This window comes from Mauremys reevesii, linkage group 7 (assembly GCF_016161935.1).
Source record: "Mauremys reevesii isolate NIE-2019 linkage group 7, ASM1616193v1, whole genome shotgun sequence".
Taxonomy (NCBI): Eukaryota; Metazoa; Chordata; order Testudines; family Geoemydidae; genus Mauremys; species Mauremys reevesii.
The window spans coordinates 75,691,969-75,704,164 of record NC_052629.1 but is presented as its reverse complement, the minus strand read 5'-3'; the positions used below and the strand labels follow the sequence as shown (position 1 = coordinate 75,704,164).

The window sequence follows — 12,196 nt, the reverse complement described above, 5'->3', positions numbered from 1 at the left end:
ATGATACCATGGCCTCTGTTTAGATAGTATAGTTTGAGGTTAGTTTGTTCATTACCCATGGTGTCCTTTGACTCTCTCCCATGTAATTAGTCACTGGCTTTTCTTTCCCTCCTATGTTTCCCTTTGTGTGGGCTCTTAATTTAATCATGCTTTTGGCATTTTGGTGCCTCAGGGTCTGGCAAGATCGGTGTTCAGGGGGATCCTGCACATTGGCTGGCCCTTTGGGGAGTGGTCTCCCCACCCCAGGACTGTACATATGCAGAAAATCCAGCTCCCATTTTGGGGTTACCCTCTGTTTCCCCATCCCAGCACTGACTCCTTCCCTAACCCCCAAGAGGACTGTGATCTGTGCTCTCTGGGCACCCTTTGATCAGATGCACCTTTTCCCAGAAACTTTCCCATAACTGCTCTCTGTGTCTCACCAGCCTGGAGGAAAACACCTCCTTCTCTGTCAGTTGGATCATTTGTATTCTGGCAAACTACCACCTGGCAATTTCCTGGACTCAACTCCTCTGTTATCACAGGCATTGGAGCTGCATCTTGATTTAAAGAGACACAGTTACTTTCCAAAAACTTATCAGAAATAGCATCCTGAAAAATTGGGACCTGGATTGGAGTACCTTCCACCACCCCTTTGTCTGTCCCTGAGAAATCAGCTGTGTGACTGCTCCCCTCCAGGACATCAGGTACACAGTTCCTTCTCAAAACCTGGGTCACAGGCTGAGTGCCTGGGTGCACAGATGCTGCCCCAGCCGTCCTCCTAGTGTCCTGGGTATCCTGCCCCAAGTGACCAGTGATGAGACATTCCTGTACCCCACTATTCCTTCCATAGTTTTCTCCTCTGCGCCCCCACCTAAGACACATTTTCTCTGTGCTCCCTAGGAAGGGTTCTGTCTCTTGTTCACTGCAGCTAACAAGTGAGACAGTTTCCTTCATCACTGACAACACCTCTCCTGTTTCTGTGCCTGAGGGCATGTTGCTTTCTGCTGGAAAGGAGCTAGTCTCAGCCCCTCCCATACTTGGAAGCACCCTGCTTCCCTGTGTAACAGAGTCACAGGAATCCTCACCCACCTCAGTGGTTTCTGAGATTCCCTGCCCCTTCTCTGGGCTCTCTGGGACACATTTCTCTCTGCTCCCTAGAGCTGGTTTTGCCTCTGGTTCAGCTGCAACCTGAATTCTCTGCCCCTCTGAACCCTGGCAGAACTACACACACCACAGAGACCAGCAGTGCAAAGCTCACTAACTTAGGGATGGTATTTTCTTTCACTGTTTTGCAGAAAAATGAATGGCTGTGTTTGAACTGCCAAACTCAGAGGCTGCTAGAAGGAAGCCTAGGAGACCCTGCTCCAATGCCACTACCTACTCCAAAGCAGCAGCCAACAGGATCCCCCCGACACCAACCAGGGGGAGCAGGTCCGCATAGAGGAGGCCCTCAGCCTGTAACAGCTCAAAAGTCAGAAACGTCCACTCCCCAGGACAGGCAGCTCGTCCAAGGAAAACATCTCAGGACTTCAGAGCAGAGCAAGCTACAGGCCATGGTGCAAGAGAGCAAGCCCCCTGCCCCCTCAGAAGAAAAGCCACTGACAAAACTTCCTGGTGAGGCTCCAAAAGTTCCTGAAAGTGCATTGCCAAAGGGGAAAAGCATGGCTATGAAGGCAGAAGCAGAGAGCAAAGCAAGCAAGGCAGTCACTGAGGCTCAGCAAGTGAGAGAGCAGGAGGTAAGCACTCCTTCCACCTCACCCCTACCTCCCACTGGGCTGGCTTGTTCCTGCCATGGTATAACATTGCCTTGTACTCAGAGCAGGCAGCGCCCCCTCTAACCTTAGGGAAAGGTCTGGGATGGCGGCATTAGCTAGTAGTCTGCAGGGGCAGGGGAAGGGGAACAGAAAGAACATGGTAGCCTCAGAAAAACAGGGGCTTGACCTTCAGGTCTGACCCAGTAGAGAGCTGGAGAAAGCATGTATAAATGACTGCACTGGGGAAGCGATGTCCCACAGCCTGTCAGAAATGTGTCATGTACATTTCTGTCTAATGTTTTGATTCCAATCCTGATTTCTCTGTCAGCTCTTTGGGAATCACTGCACAATCCATTCTAGCAGGCAGTGTCCTTCAGACACCGAGCCTAAACAGCCGGGAGAGTCAGCAACAGGCTGCAGAGAAGGGAAATGTCTTAGGGCTAGTCTACACTTACCAGCCGGGTCGACACGGTGAGTTCGACTTCTCGGAGTTCGAACTATCGCGTCTAATGTGGACGTGATAGTTCGAACTCCGGAAGTGCCGCGGTCGACTCCGGTACTCCACCACTGCAAACGGCGGTGGCGGAGTCGACCTTGGAGCCGCGGACTTCGATTCCGCGGCGTCTGGACGGGTGAGTAGTTCGAACTAGGGTACTTCGAATTCAGCTACGCTATTCACATAGCTGAATTTGCGTACCCTAGTTCGACCCCGCTTCTTAGTGTGGACCAGCCCTTAGAGTGACTTTACAGGCTGCTTCCCATCTCACTTAGATGGTTCCCCCAGTGTAACTCCACTGACCTTAGCAGGGGTTGGGGAATTGGGCCCAATGTCTCAACAGTGAAAGAATTCCAGGTAAGTGAAGTTATACAAATGAAAGAGTCACTAGCAACTGCTGTATAGGGAGCTGAATGATGGGCCAGAGGGCAGGTCAGTACCAGACCAGGAGGGTACTGAAGACCGAAGGCGGGAATAAGTCCCTGGGAGCATTGAACCCCCAAGAGCCATGTGGAATTGGCTGCAGAGCTGTCTGGGAAGGGCAGATGGTCTGTGTGGTGCCAAATGGGCTGAAGGGCTAAGCTCTCATTTCTGAGAGCAGGAGACTAGTCTGGCTGCAGCCACCTCCTGGAGCAGGGATTTTGGAAGAACACAGGAAGGGAATTGCAGTCATAGAAGTGGGAAATGATACCAGCACAGAGGGGGGCGACTAAGGGTGTCAGCTGAGCCTGCTCAGGGAGGGGTAAACTCCAGGAGGATCCTAGACAGCTGTGACTTACCAATAGGAAGATCCGGGGACGCCAGGATTTCTGGCCTGGGTAGGGTGACCAGACAGCAAATGTGAAAAATCGTGATGGGGTGGGGGGTAATAGGAGCCTATATAAGAAAAAGACCCAAAAATCGGGACTGTCCCTATAAAATCGGGACATCTGGTTACCCTAGGCCTGGGTGTGAGTTAAGGGCTGGGCTAAGGAGAATGACAGAGATATCCTTGTCACTGAACTTATTACCTGGAAGGAGCAATACAGTCTTTGGGCCTGAGGCTGATGGTGCTAGCCCTGCTGTGAATCAGGAGTAACGCCAATGGGGTCAGAGCACTTACATGGTGTAAAACTGGAACAGTGGAGCCCCTGGAAGCACTCACTGGAAAGTTGTGCTAGTGCTGGCAGGAGATGAAGCGGGGCAAAGAATGGGTCAGAGGAGGTGTGGCGCTAGGTGTCCTCCCCACAGAGGTGCCCCAGCATGAAACAATAGCTGGAGGTGAGAGCTCGGGACTGGGACCTGATGCACTTCCTAATGGCAGAGTCAGGGTCAGGTCAGGCATGAACGTACTGCTGACAGCTGCATGCTGAGCAGCACGGAAAGCTGCATGAGCTGGTGCGCTGTTACATGTGCCTGCTGCTTCCCCAGGCAGCATTCCAGAGCCATCTCCTGGGCAAACACTAAGGAAACTGACTTCACAAAGGGCTCCTTGCACAGATGGCTGTTGAGACGTCTCTAGTTGAATAACTTCTGTCTGCAAACAGATTGGGGTCACTCTGTAGTGACTGGGGGGTCACCTCTTTTCACAAGTTACAGGTTGGGTCCTGGTTGTCCATGTTCCACACCTGTTTGGGATCCCAGCTTCAGAGTCCTTTCATGTCTTTCCAGAGTCCTTCCATCGTGCCTAATTGTGGTGTCAATGAAACTGGGTTTATTTCTGACAGTGGCTGACGAGGATCCTGCATTGTTTTCCTGGGATCGCCTTGATTTATCAGAGTGCTTTGCAGAACTCTCAGTCACTTAAATTAACAGGCATTCAATGGCCTCTGTCCCCAGAGGATGCTGCTAATGAACCTTGTTTTCACTGCTTTTTTATCCGGCTGTGCAAGTGTCCAAGGCACAAGAACAGAGATCTTCAACCTCTCACTTTGCAGGGCAGCAGGACTAGTCCCTTCCTGAACTCAGATCTAATTATAGGTTCCCCAACTTCTATTTGAAGATTAAAAAGCTCAGTGCTGAGGCTGGGCTTGCAGCTACCGCAGACTTTACAGATCAAAACACAGCACTCAGTTGAGCAGCAGTTGAATTTATCAAATGGCCTTTTGGCCCATTTGCAGCTCTAGGGAGTTTGGAGTGAAGAAGGGAGGCAGGGTTTGTATTACAGGCAAAGAAAATGTCCATCATCAGGCATTGGCAGGGGAGGACTGCAGGTGGGACTAGCCCCAACAGTGCCAGAAACTGTAAGTAATGACATGGCTGGCCCAGGGGTCAGGATTGTCCTGCTCCTCTGTCAGCTATAGGGAGCTGTTGTTTAATGATTGCTGAGTCCCCAGTGCAGGAGAGGCCCTAACGCCACCTTGAACATAGGCAGCCCTCTAGAGAGAGAGATAATATCTAGGTCAGACAGGCTTTGGGGGTGCTACAGCTAGCCCTGAGGAGGGATAGCTCAGTGGTTTGAGCATTGGCCTGCTAAACCCAGAGTTGTGAGCTCAATCCTTGAGGGGGCCATTTGGGGATTGGTCCTGCTTTGAGCAGGTGGTTAGACTAGATGATCTCTTGAGGTCCCTTCTAACCCTAATATTCTATGGGGCCCAAAATCAGGGTTACAGCAGCTGCCCTCAAGGAACTCCTGGAGCTATTAGAAATAATTGGACATGAAGAGGTGATTTATTTCAGAGGGGAGGAAATGCTTCCAGTTTTGAATGGCTCCGATATTAATCCTCATAAAAGCATCAAGCCAATAGCACTTGGTCCATAGCCAGGCCTGACATCAGCAGTCAGGTCAGTCTTTCCCCTCACAAGGAAGCCTTGCTGATGCCCTGTCATCCTAGCCTGCTGCCCTCCCCATTCCCAGCTCTAGGCTCTGACACCCTGTGCTCCTCCAGTTAGAGGCCTGCTTGGAAGAGAGATGCCTGATCTTGCTAAATTATGTGGGAGTTTTATGATGTGCATAAACACTTACCGAGGACTGTAATCCCCATACATGTGACCTGAGACAGGGTTTGTATCCAGCTTTCTGTCTGGAGAACGCTAACACATTAACCCAGCGTGCTCCCTGTCCCCTCAAGTTGTGATTGTTTGCCATGTGTGTAGACCATTTGGAGTCTGGGTGTCAGACAGTTGACCTGGAACTCCTCCTCGGAGCTGATGGCCAGGCCCTGTCACTGGGAACATAAATATCCTGAAATGTACAAAGTGGTCTCAGATTTGATCCTTAGCCTTGACATCAAGTATGACGTGTCCAAACTCTTAATTCCATACAATCTGCGTCAGACCTATTCACATAGTGCAGCCAAGAAGATATGAGCACCATCATTACCAGGAGGTGTTGGAGATGGATTGGCCATGTGCTTCAGATAGAAACTGATTCCATCACCAGAGTAGTAATAAGATGGACACCTGAAGGCAAGCGAAAACGAGGCCTCCCGAAAACAACATGGCGAAGATCTGTGGAAGTTGAGCTGAAAAATCTGGGGCACAGCTGGGGAACCATTGAAAGACTTGCCAGAACCAGACAGGAGTGGAGGAGCTTCGTTGCTGCCCGAAACGCCAGAGGCGTAATGGGTACTAACTAACTAACTAATTTGACATCCCAAGAGATTAATGATCTCCAGGCAGGGAATGTAAAGACAAAAACTGCATTGTGGCTAGAAAGTTTCCTAGTATTGTATTTTTTTACATACAGAAACTAATTAACAGATCTCAGTTTCTGAAATGTATTTACACTTCAGCTGAGTAACCCATCCCCCCCTTTTGTTAATGTAGCACTTTATAATATATTGATATTGGATGGACTGTGTGTTAACTGTTCTTACACACCAGAGAATGTTTGCTTTTACAAAAGCTGATTTTAGCTTAATCTGGGAAGTATTTTTACTAATGTTCTTATAAATTGCTTATAACCTATTCATAGAGCCTGGAGAGCAGCTAGTGACTATCCCGGGGCAGAGTTAAGCACACGTAAATATTTGAGTGTGCCAGTTCCAGATGCATACACACAGATCAGATATTGATACATGCCCACGGACAGTGAGGCACTTAACTGGCCAGGTATTCATGCAAACACATCTGGTGTCTTGGTGTACAAGTGTGTGCATGAATGCATACTGCTAACTTCATGAGTTGTTCCTTCCTCAGTACTGGCCAAATGTTGGTAAGTTAACATAGGAGAGTGTTATTTAAATGCATGTCGGTACCAGGCCTGTTTATCAGCTCTGGGCAATAACCAAACCAAATTCCCAGTGGAGTTGGTTCTCCAGGCTGCCTGGGAGAGGAACACAGTGAAGATGACACAGATTGGCTTTAAAGGGCTTCTGGTTACAAAGCCAGAAGCCTTGTTTGTACTACATGTCAAGCTTGAGGAGCCCCAAGACAGGGCCAGCTCTAGGTTTTTTGCTGCCCCAAGCAAAAAAAATGTTGGCTGCCCTCTGTCCCAGCCCTGGGCTCCTCGCTGCACCCCCCTGCTCCCCAGCCCTGGGCTCTCCCCCCACACCCACCATTGCCCCCCACACACACCTCCTGCTGCCCCAGCCCTGGCCTCTCTCCGCCCCCACCTGCACCCTCCTTCCGCCACAGCCCTGGGTCACTGGTAACTCACACCCAGGGCAGGTCATTCAGCAGGAATTTTAGATGTGCACAGAACACAGACAGGATTGGTTCCCATATGGTTACAGAACTGCAGTAAAGTGAGTTTTCAGCTTGTGTGATTGGAGGATATCTGGATGCATATTATAAGACTGTCCTCCATAAATGAGGAAAAGTTGAGGTGCCTTTTATTCCACTCTTTCTTTCTATGGGGAATTTGCCAATGCAATATCACTGTCTTCCTTTTAAACAAACAAACAACAAAAAGGCAATGGCTGTTGAAAATAGCAATTCCAGTCCTAATAACCACTGGGAAGCATTTCTTGCTCAATTTTATCCTACTTTTTCTATAGCAAGTTACAGTGGATCAGTATATTTGATTTGGGAGAAATGAAGTAACAGCTGCCCAAACTGAGCTTGAGCACTCCTGAATTTTGAGATGTTCAAATCTGGAAGGCAGGTGCTGGGGAGGGGGCCTGTGGCTCCGCGGGGGAGCACGGCAGCATGTATGCAGCAGCGTATCTGGCACTGTGCGGAGCTAGACACGCCGGTCTGAGTGGCACGGTAAGGGGACTGGAGGGGGTTGGAGAAGGGGTAGGGATTCCGGGGGCAATCAAGGGACAGGGAGCAGGGGGGGTTGGATGGTTCAGGAGGGCAGTCAGGGGCAGGGAGAAGTGGGGGTTAGATGGGTCAGGGGTTCAGGGGGGGCAGTCAGAGGACAGGCAGCAGGTGGATAGGCATGGGAGTCCCAGGGGTTTGTCAGGGGACAGGTAGGGGGTGGGGTCCTAGGGGGGAAGTTGGGGGGGTCTCAGGAGCGGGCAGTTGGGGACAAGGAGAAGGCAGGCTTAGATAGGGGCAGGGGTCCCGGGAGGGGGCAATCAGGGGACAAGAACCAGCAGCGCTTAAATAGGCGGTAGGGTCCTGGGGGGCAATTAGGGGAAGGGGTCCCGGGAGGGGGTGATCAGGGAGCAGGGGGGGTTGGATGGGTTAGGGTTTCTGAGGAGGGGGCAGTCGGAGGGAGTGGATGGTGGCAGGGTGGGGCTACCCCCCCTCCCTGTGGAGTGTCCTATTTTTTGAATGTTAAAATATGGTATCCCTACCCTTCACAGTGCAGCTCTCCATTCACAGCAAGCTGCAGCATGAGGTCTCAGCTACCTCACTTCCTCCCCCTTCCTTTCCTGTTGGTAGTGGCCAAGGGAATGCTGGGAAATGTAGTTATTTCCCTGATCCAGGGCTGGCTCTATAGGCAGGAAGCTAACCAAGGAACTACAGCTCCCAGGGCCTCCTGTTGGTTCTCAGCTCCCATGCTGGATCCCTGCCACAAGCACGTGCTTGCTTTGCTGGTGCCTAGAGCCTCCCCTGCCCCAAGAGCAGCCTTGGGCAAGCCAGATGGCATCCTTTAAATTGGGGAAGTGGTGTGTAAGCTCTGGGGTTGGAAATGCAGAACGCAGCCTTCCAAACTTGCAGGGGTAGCGCCTTGGATTTCCCCTGCTCTGCACTCTGATCTCAGCAAGAACATTTCTGTAGGACTCATCTCGGGGAAGGGTTAGGTGCAGGCTGCCCATTGATAAAAATACACAAAAAGTGAAGTGGATGCATTAGAAATGCGAAAAGTAATGTACAATGGGAATGATCCACTGAGTCTGTTCTGAGGCAAAGCCAGGAGAAATCCTTCTACTGAAGCGTCTTTTCAGTCTCAATATGCCTGTTTATAAGTTTGCAAAATTTTTGCCCTTTGAAGCAATTTAATGACATTTACAAACTTCCTGATGAAATGTCGTCCCCCCCGCCCCCGCCATTCCCCACTAGCTCTGGGTTGGTGGATAAGCCCAAAGTCACCTTTGTCAACTGGTTACAGCTGTCAGAGGAGGAGGTGATTGGCCTCATTGGTGGGAGCCAGAAGGCTGAGCCATGTGCTCTTCTTGCCACTCGGGGCTCGTCTGCATGGACAGTTTGTAGCAAGCTGGGTATAAAGCTGCTGCACAGTAGCCCACTGTGCACTGACTGTTCTGTGGCCCTGCTGATGTGCACTGACAATTCATTAACGTACTTTGATCTAGTCCTGTTTCAAAGAGGGCTAGATCAAAGCACATTAAACGAACCATTAGAGTACATCAGCAGGGTCCACACACATAGTGTAGACTGCAGAAGGCTAGTGCAGGGAAGATTCACATCCCAGCTTGCCATGAACTAACTGGTCATGTAGATGAGCCCTGAATGGCCTTAAGAATGTGTCACTTATAAGTCTTCACAGTCAGGAAATAGGCCAGTAGCCTATCCCCACAGTGACACAGCAAGCCAGTGTCTCCTGCCCAGCCTCTGGATCACAGCACTTACTGGGCAGATTACTTCACCCTTCTGAGCCTCTGTCACACTGCCTGGAGCGGCTCACGACTGGAAGTGCCAACCTCCGGGCAGACTGCAGAAAGCAGGGCAGACACTCCAAACTGAAGGTATGGTCTAAAATTAGATAGCACCAACCCAGTAATAAATATGTACTCCTGAAGCATAAAACAGTCTTACCATGGAGTCACAGACAGTCCCCTTGGGCATTCTAGTCTCTCTTGCCACCCAGGCAAGCTGGACCACATGATCTCAGATCTCACACCAAAGACAGTGCCGTAGCCAATCCTATAGTAAACGAACTAAGAATGTATTAACTTAGGAAAAAGAAATGAGAGAGTTATATCCATGTTAAAGCAATGTTACACAAATGAGTTACAGCCCATAGTTCCAAAAGATGACAGAATTGTAGCAATCTGTCAGCACTGAATATCTGTTAGGGCTAACCCAGGTTGACCCTGGGGAACTCTGCTTCTGTTTTGTAGCTCCAGCCCTGCGAGAGTCTAAACAGCCAAAGAGAGGAACAATTTTCTTGTCAGCTATCTTTATTTCCTTCTTCCAGAATTCAAGCTAATGGGATGATCCCTTTTGCACATAGCCTCTTCAGAGGTGTGCAGGAGTAACTAGCAAAACCTTTTTATTGTGATGTCCCACAATGGCCTGTTTAGTTTTGATAGGCCTTCCTGATGGGCAAGAAGTAATAGCTTTCATAGGGATTCAGCCTCTTGCACTAGGTAAAGTTTTTCCTTGTTTGGTGAGTTTAATAGATCAGAACAAACATTTTACAGCTATCCAGCAAACATTAAAGTGTTACATTATAGCACAGGATACTGATGTTATAAGTAGGATTAATACATGTTGCAACTTACATACATTTAATAAAGTCTAAACACATTGTTTTAGGTCCAGTCCCACTCTTTTCCATTTTAGCACACGGGTGAGCTGGCCTGGTTTCCAGCAATAAAATTGTCTGTTCTCAACTCAGGCCTAAAGCCTGGCAAGAGCTGGCAATTTGTCTGCCAGTGTCACAGCCTCCATTACCAAACCTGTCATCAGGGATAGTGGCATGCTCTTACCTACCAGAGCGGTGGCTGCAAAGACCTGAAATCCTGGCCGCTATTCAGGGCTATTCAGGGCTATTAACTACAGTAAATATAATTGGCCCCAGTTTACAGCTGGGGAAAGTGAGAAAGGTTCATGATCACTAACTTGCGACGTCCCTTGGGCAAGGCTCTCTGAGGCCCTCTGAGCCTCTTTCCCTAGCTCTAGAATGAGGTAATTGTAATGATCTAATTAAAATAATAAATAACTTCAGGTGCTTACCTATCCATCCATCTGTGTATCCAGCCAACATCTACCGTCCCCTATCACCGCAGTATCCAAATGTCATCCACAAATGGAACCGTAAGATGGTCTCTTCCTTTCCCATTGATGTGAGGCTAGCTAATGGTATTTTTTCAGTCAGTATACCCCAGCAAGCTCAGTGAGCAGGGCTATAGTTAGGATGACGGGAGACAGATCAGCTGAGCATCCCCTGGAAGGATGGCCTTGTGGTGTCTGACCTTGTGGCCAACCAGGAGAAGATGGAGGGGAAATACTGAGCAAGACCTAGGAGCTCTTAACATGAATTACAATTTTCTGTCAAGGGCATGGACCTCTGTGCTCTGTCACCCCGGGGAGCAGCAGGAGTAGAAACGTATGTGATGGGTTGTCACCCCCAGGGTGCAGTCTGGGAGCTGTGGGAACCACTGTGCCCCCTAACCCCCCAGCTGGGCAGGCCTCTCTCACACTGCTTTGCTGGTGATTCAGCCAACTTCTCCAGGCCCTTTTCACCCAACACAACAGCAGGTGGCACCACACACCCAACTGAGCCACCTGAGTGCTTTAACTAAGCCACTCAAGGACAGACAGGATACAACAGCCAATTTCCCAGCTCCCCAGCCTTGCCCCCTTGCTGGCGCATAAACCCAGAATTATACCATCTTGCACTGCACAGAGATCTGTATAATGTAAGCTCATTTATATATTTGCTTCCCCCTCAATGTGGGAACAGCCTTTGTTCACAGAGCTGAGATTTTCCCCAGACACTTCACTCAAAACACACTGGTTAAAATAAACCATAAAACAAGTTTATTAACTACAGAAAGATAGATTAAGTGATTCTAAGTGATAGCAAACAGATCAAAACAGATTACATAGCAAATAAACAAAAACAAACTAAGCGTAAACATACTAGATTGTTAATTCAAATCTTATCTATTTCTCTCCCTGACTGATGATACAAACAGTCCACCAAGTTTCCATACACACTCTAGAAATCCCTTTAGCCTGGGACCAGCACTTCCCCCAGTTCAGTCTTTGTTTCTCGGGTGTTCTAGGAGTTCTCTTGTGTGGGGAGTGAGGCCCCAAGATGATGTCACTCCCCGCCTTATATAGTTTTCAAAATGGCAGGAACTCTTTGTTTCAAGCTAAATTCCCAGCCCAGTTTGTGGGAAAAATACAGGTATCAAAATGGAGTTCAGTGTCATGTGGTCTGGTCACATGCCTTTGCATGTCTTGCTGAGTCATAGCAGCCATTATCTATCGGCTGGCTGAAATGTTCACAGGAAGGCTAAGCTCTTCCATGGTCCATTGTCTTTGTTGATGAGCCATTAGCACTGTCTAGCTTCTTCATTGTTGTACCTGAAATGCTAGTTGTGGGTGTCACCCACAGTAAGCACATTTGAAATACAAATACATAGTCAATTTTAACTTCAGATACAAAAATGATGCATGCACACAAATAGGATAATCGTATTCAGCAATTCATAACTTTTCCAATGACACCTCACATGACCCATCTTGGACAAAATGCATCATAATTATGCCATAATCATATCACTATGATGAATATGGGATGCACTGTCACAATATACATAAGCCATGCTGGGTCTGCAAGAGAGGGCTGTTGCTTGTGTTTAGTTCTGCATGCCTTGAGGTCTGGCATCTGGCAGGAGTCTATTGTCTTACTCAGTTCATCTGAAGGGGCTGTCCCTGTGTTCAGGAGCCTGGCCTT

General features: G+C 49.0%; 1 protein-coding gene across 4 annotated transcripts in view; it reads left to right on the top strand.

Moving 5' to 3' along the window:
* The first annotated feature begins 597 nt into the window (after window positions 1–597).
* The window catches only part of BSN (bassoon presynaptic cytomatrix protein), an 89,909-nt gene continuing 78,310 nt past the window's right edge, over window positions 598–12,196 (top strand). For 3 of the 4 annotated variants that reach the window (XM_039546968.1, XM_039546967.1, XM_039546966.1), the window contains exons 1-2: window positions 598–686; window positions 1,278–1,718. In XM_039546968.1, coding sequence (XP_039402902.1) covers window positions 1,350–1,718 — 369 coding nt within the window. In that variant the 5' untranslated portion in view covers window positions 598–686; window positions 1,278–1,349. Of the gene's footprint in view, window positions 687–1,250; window positions 1,719–12,196 lie in introns of those variants that run through there. The other variant, XM_039546965.1, reaches the window with a different exon arrangement.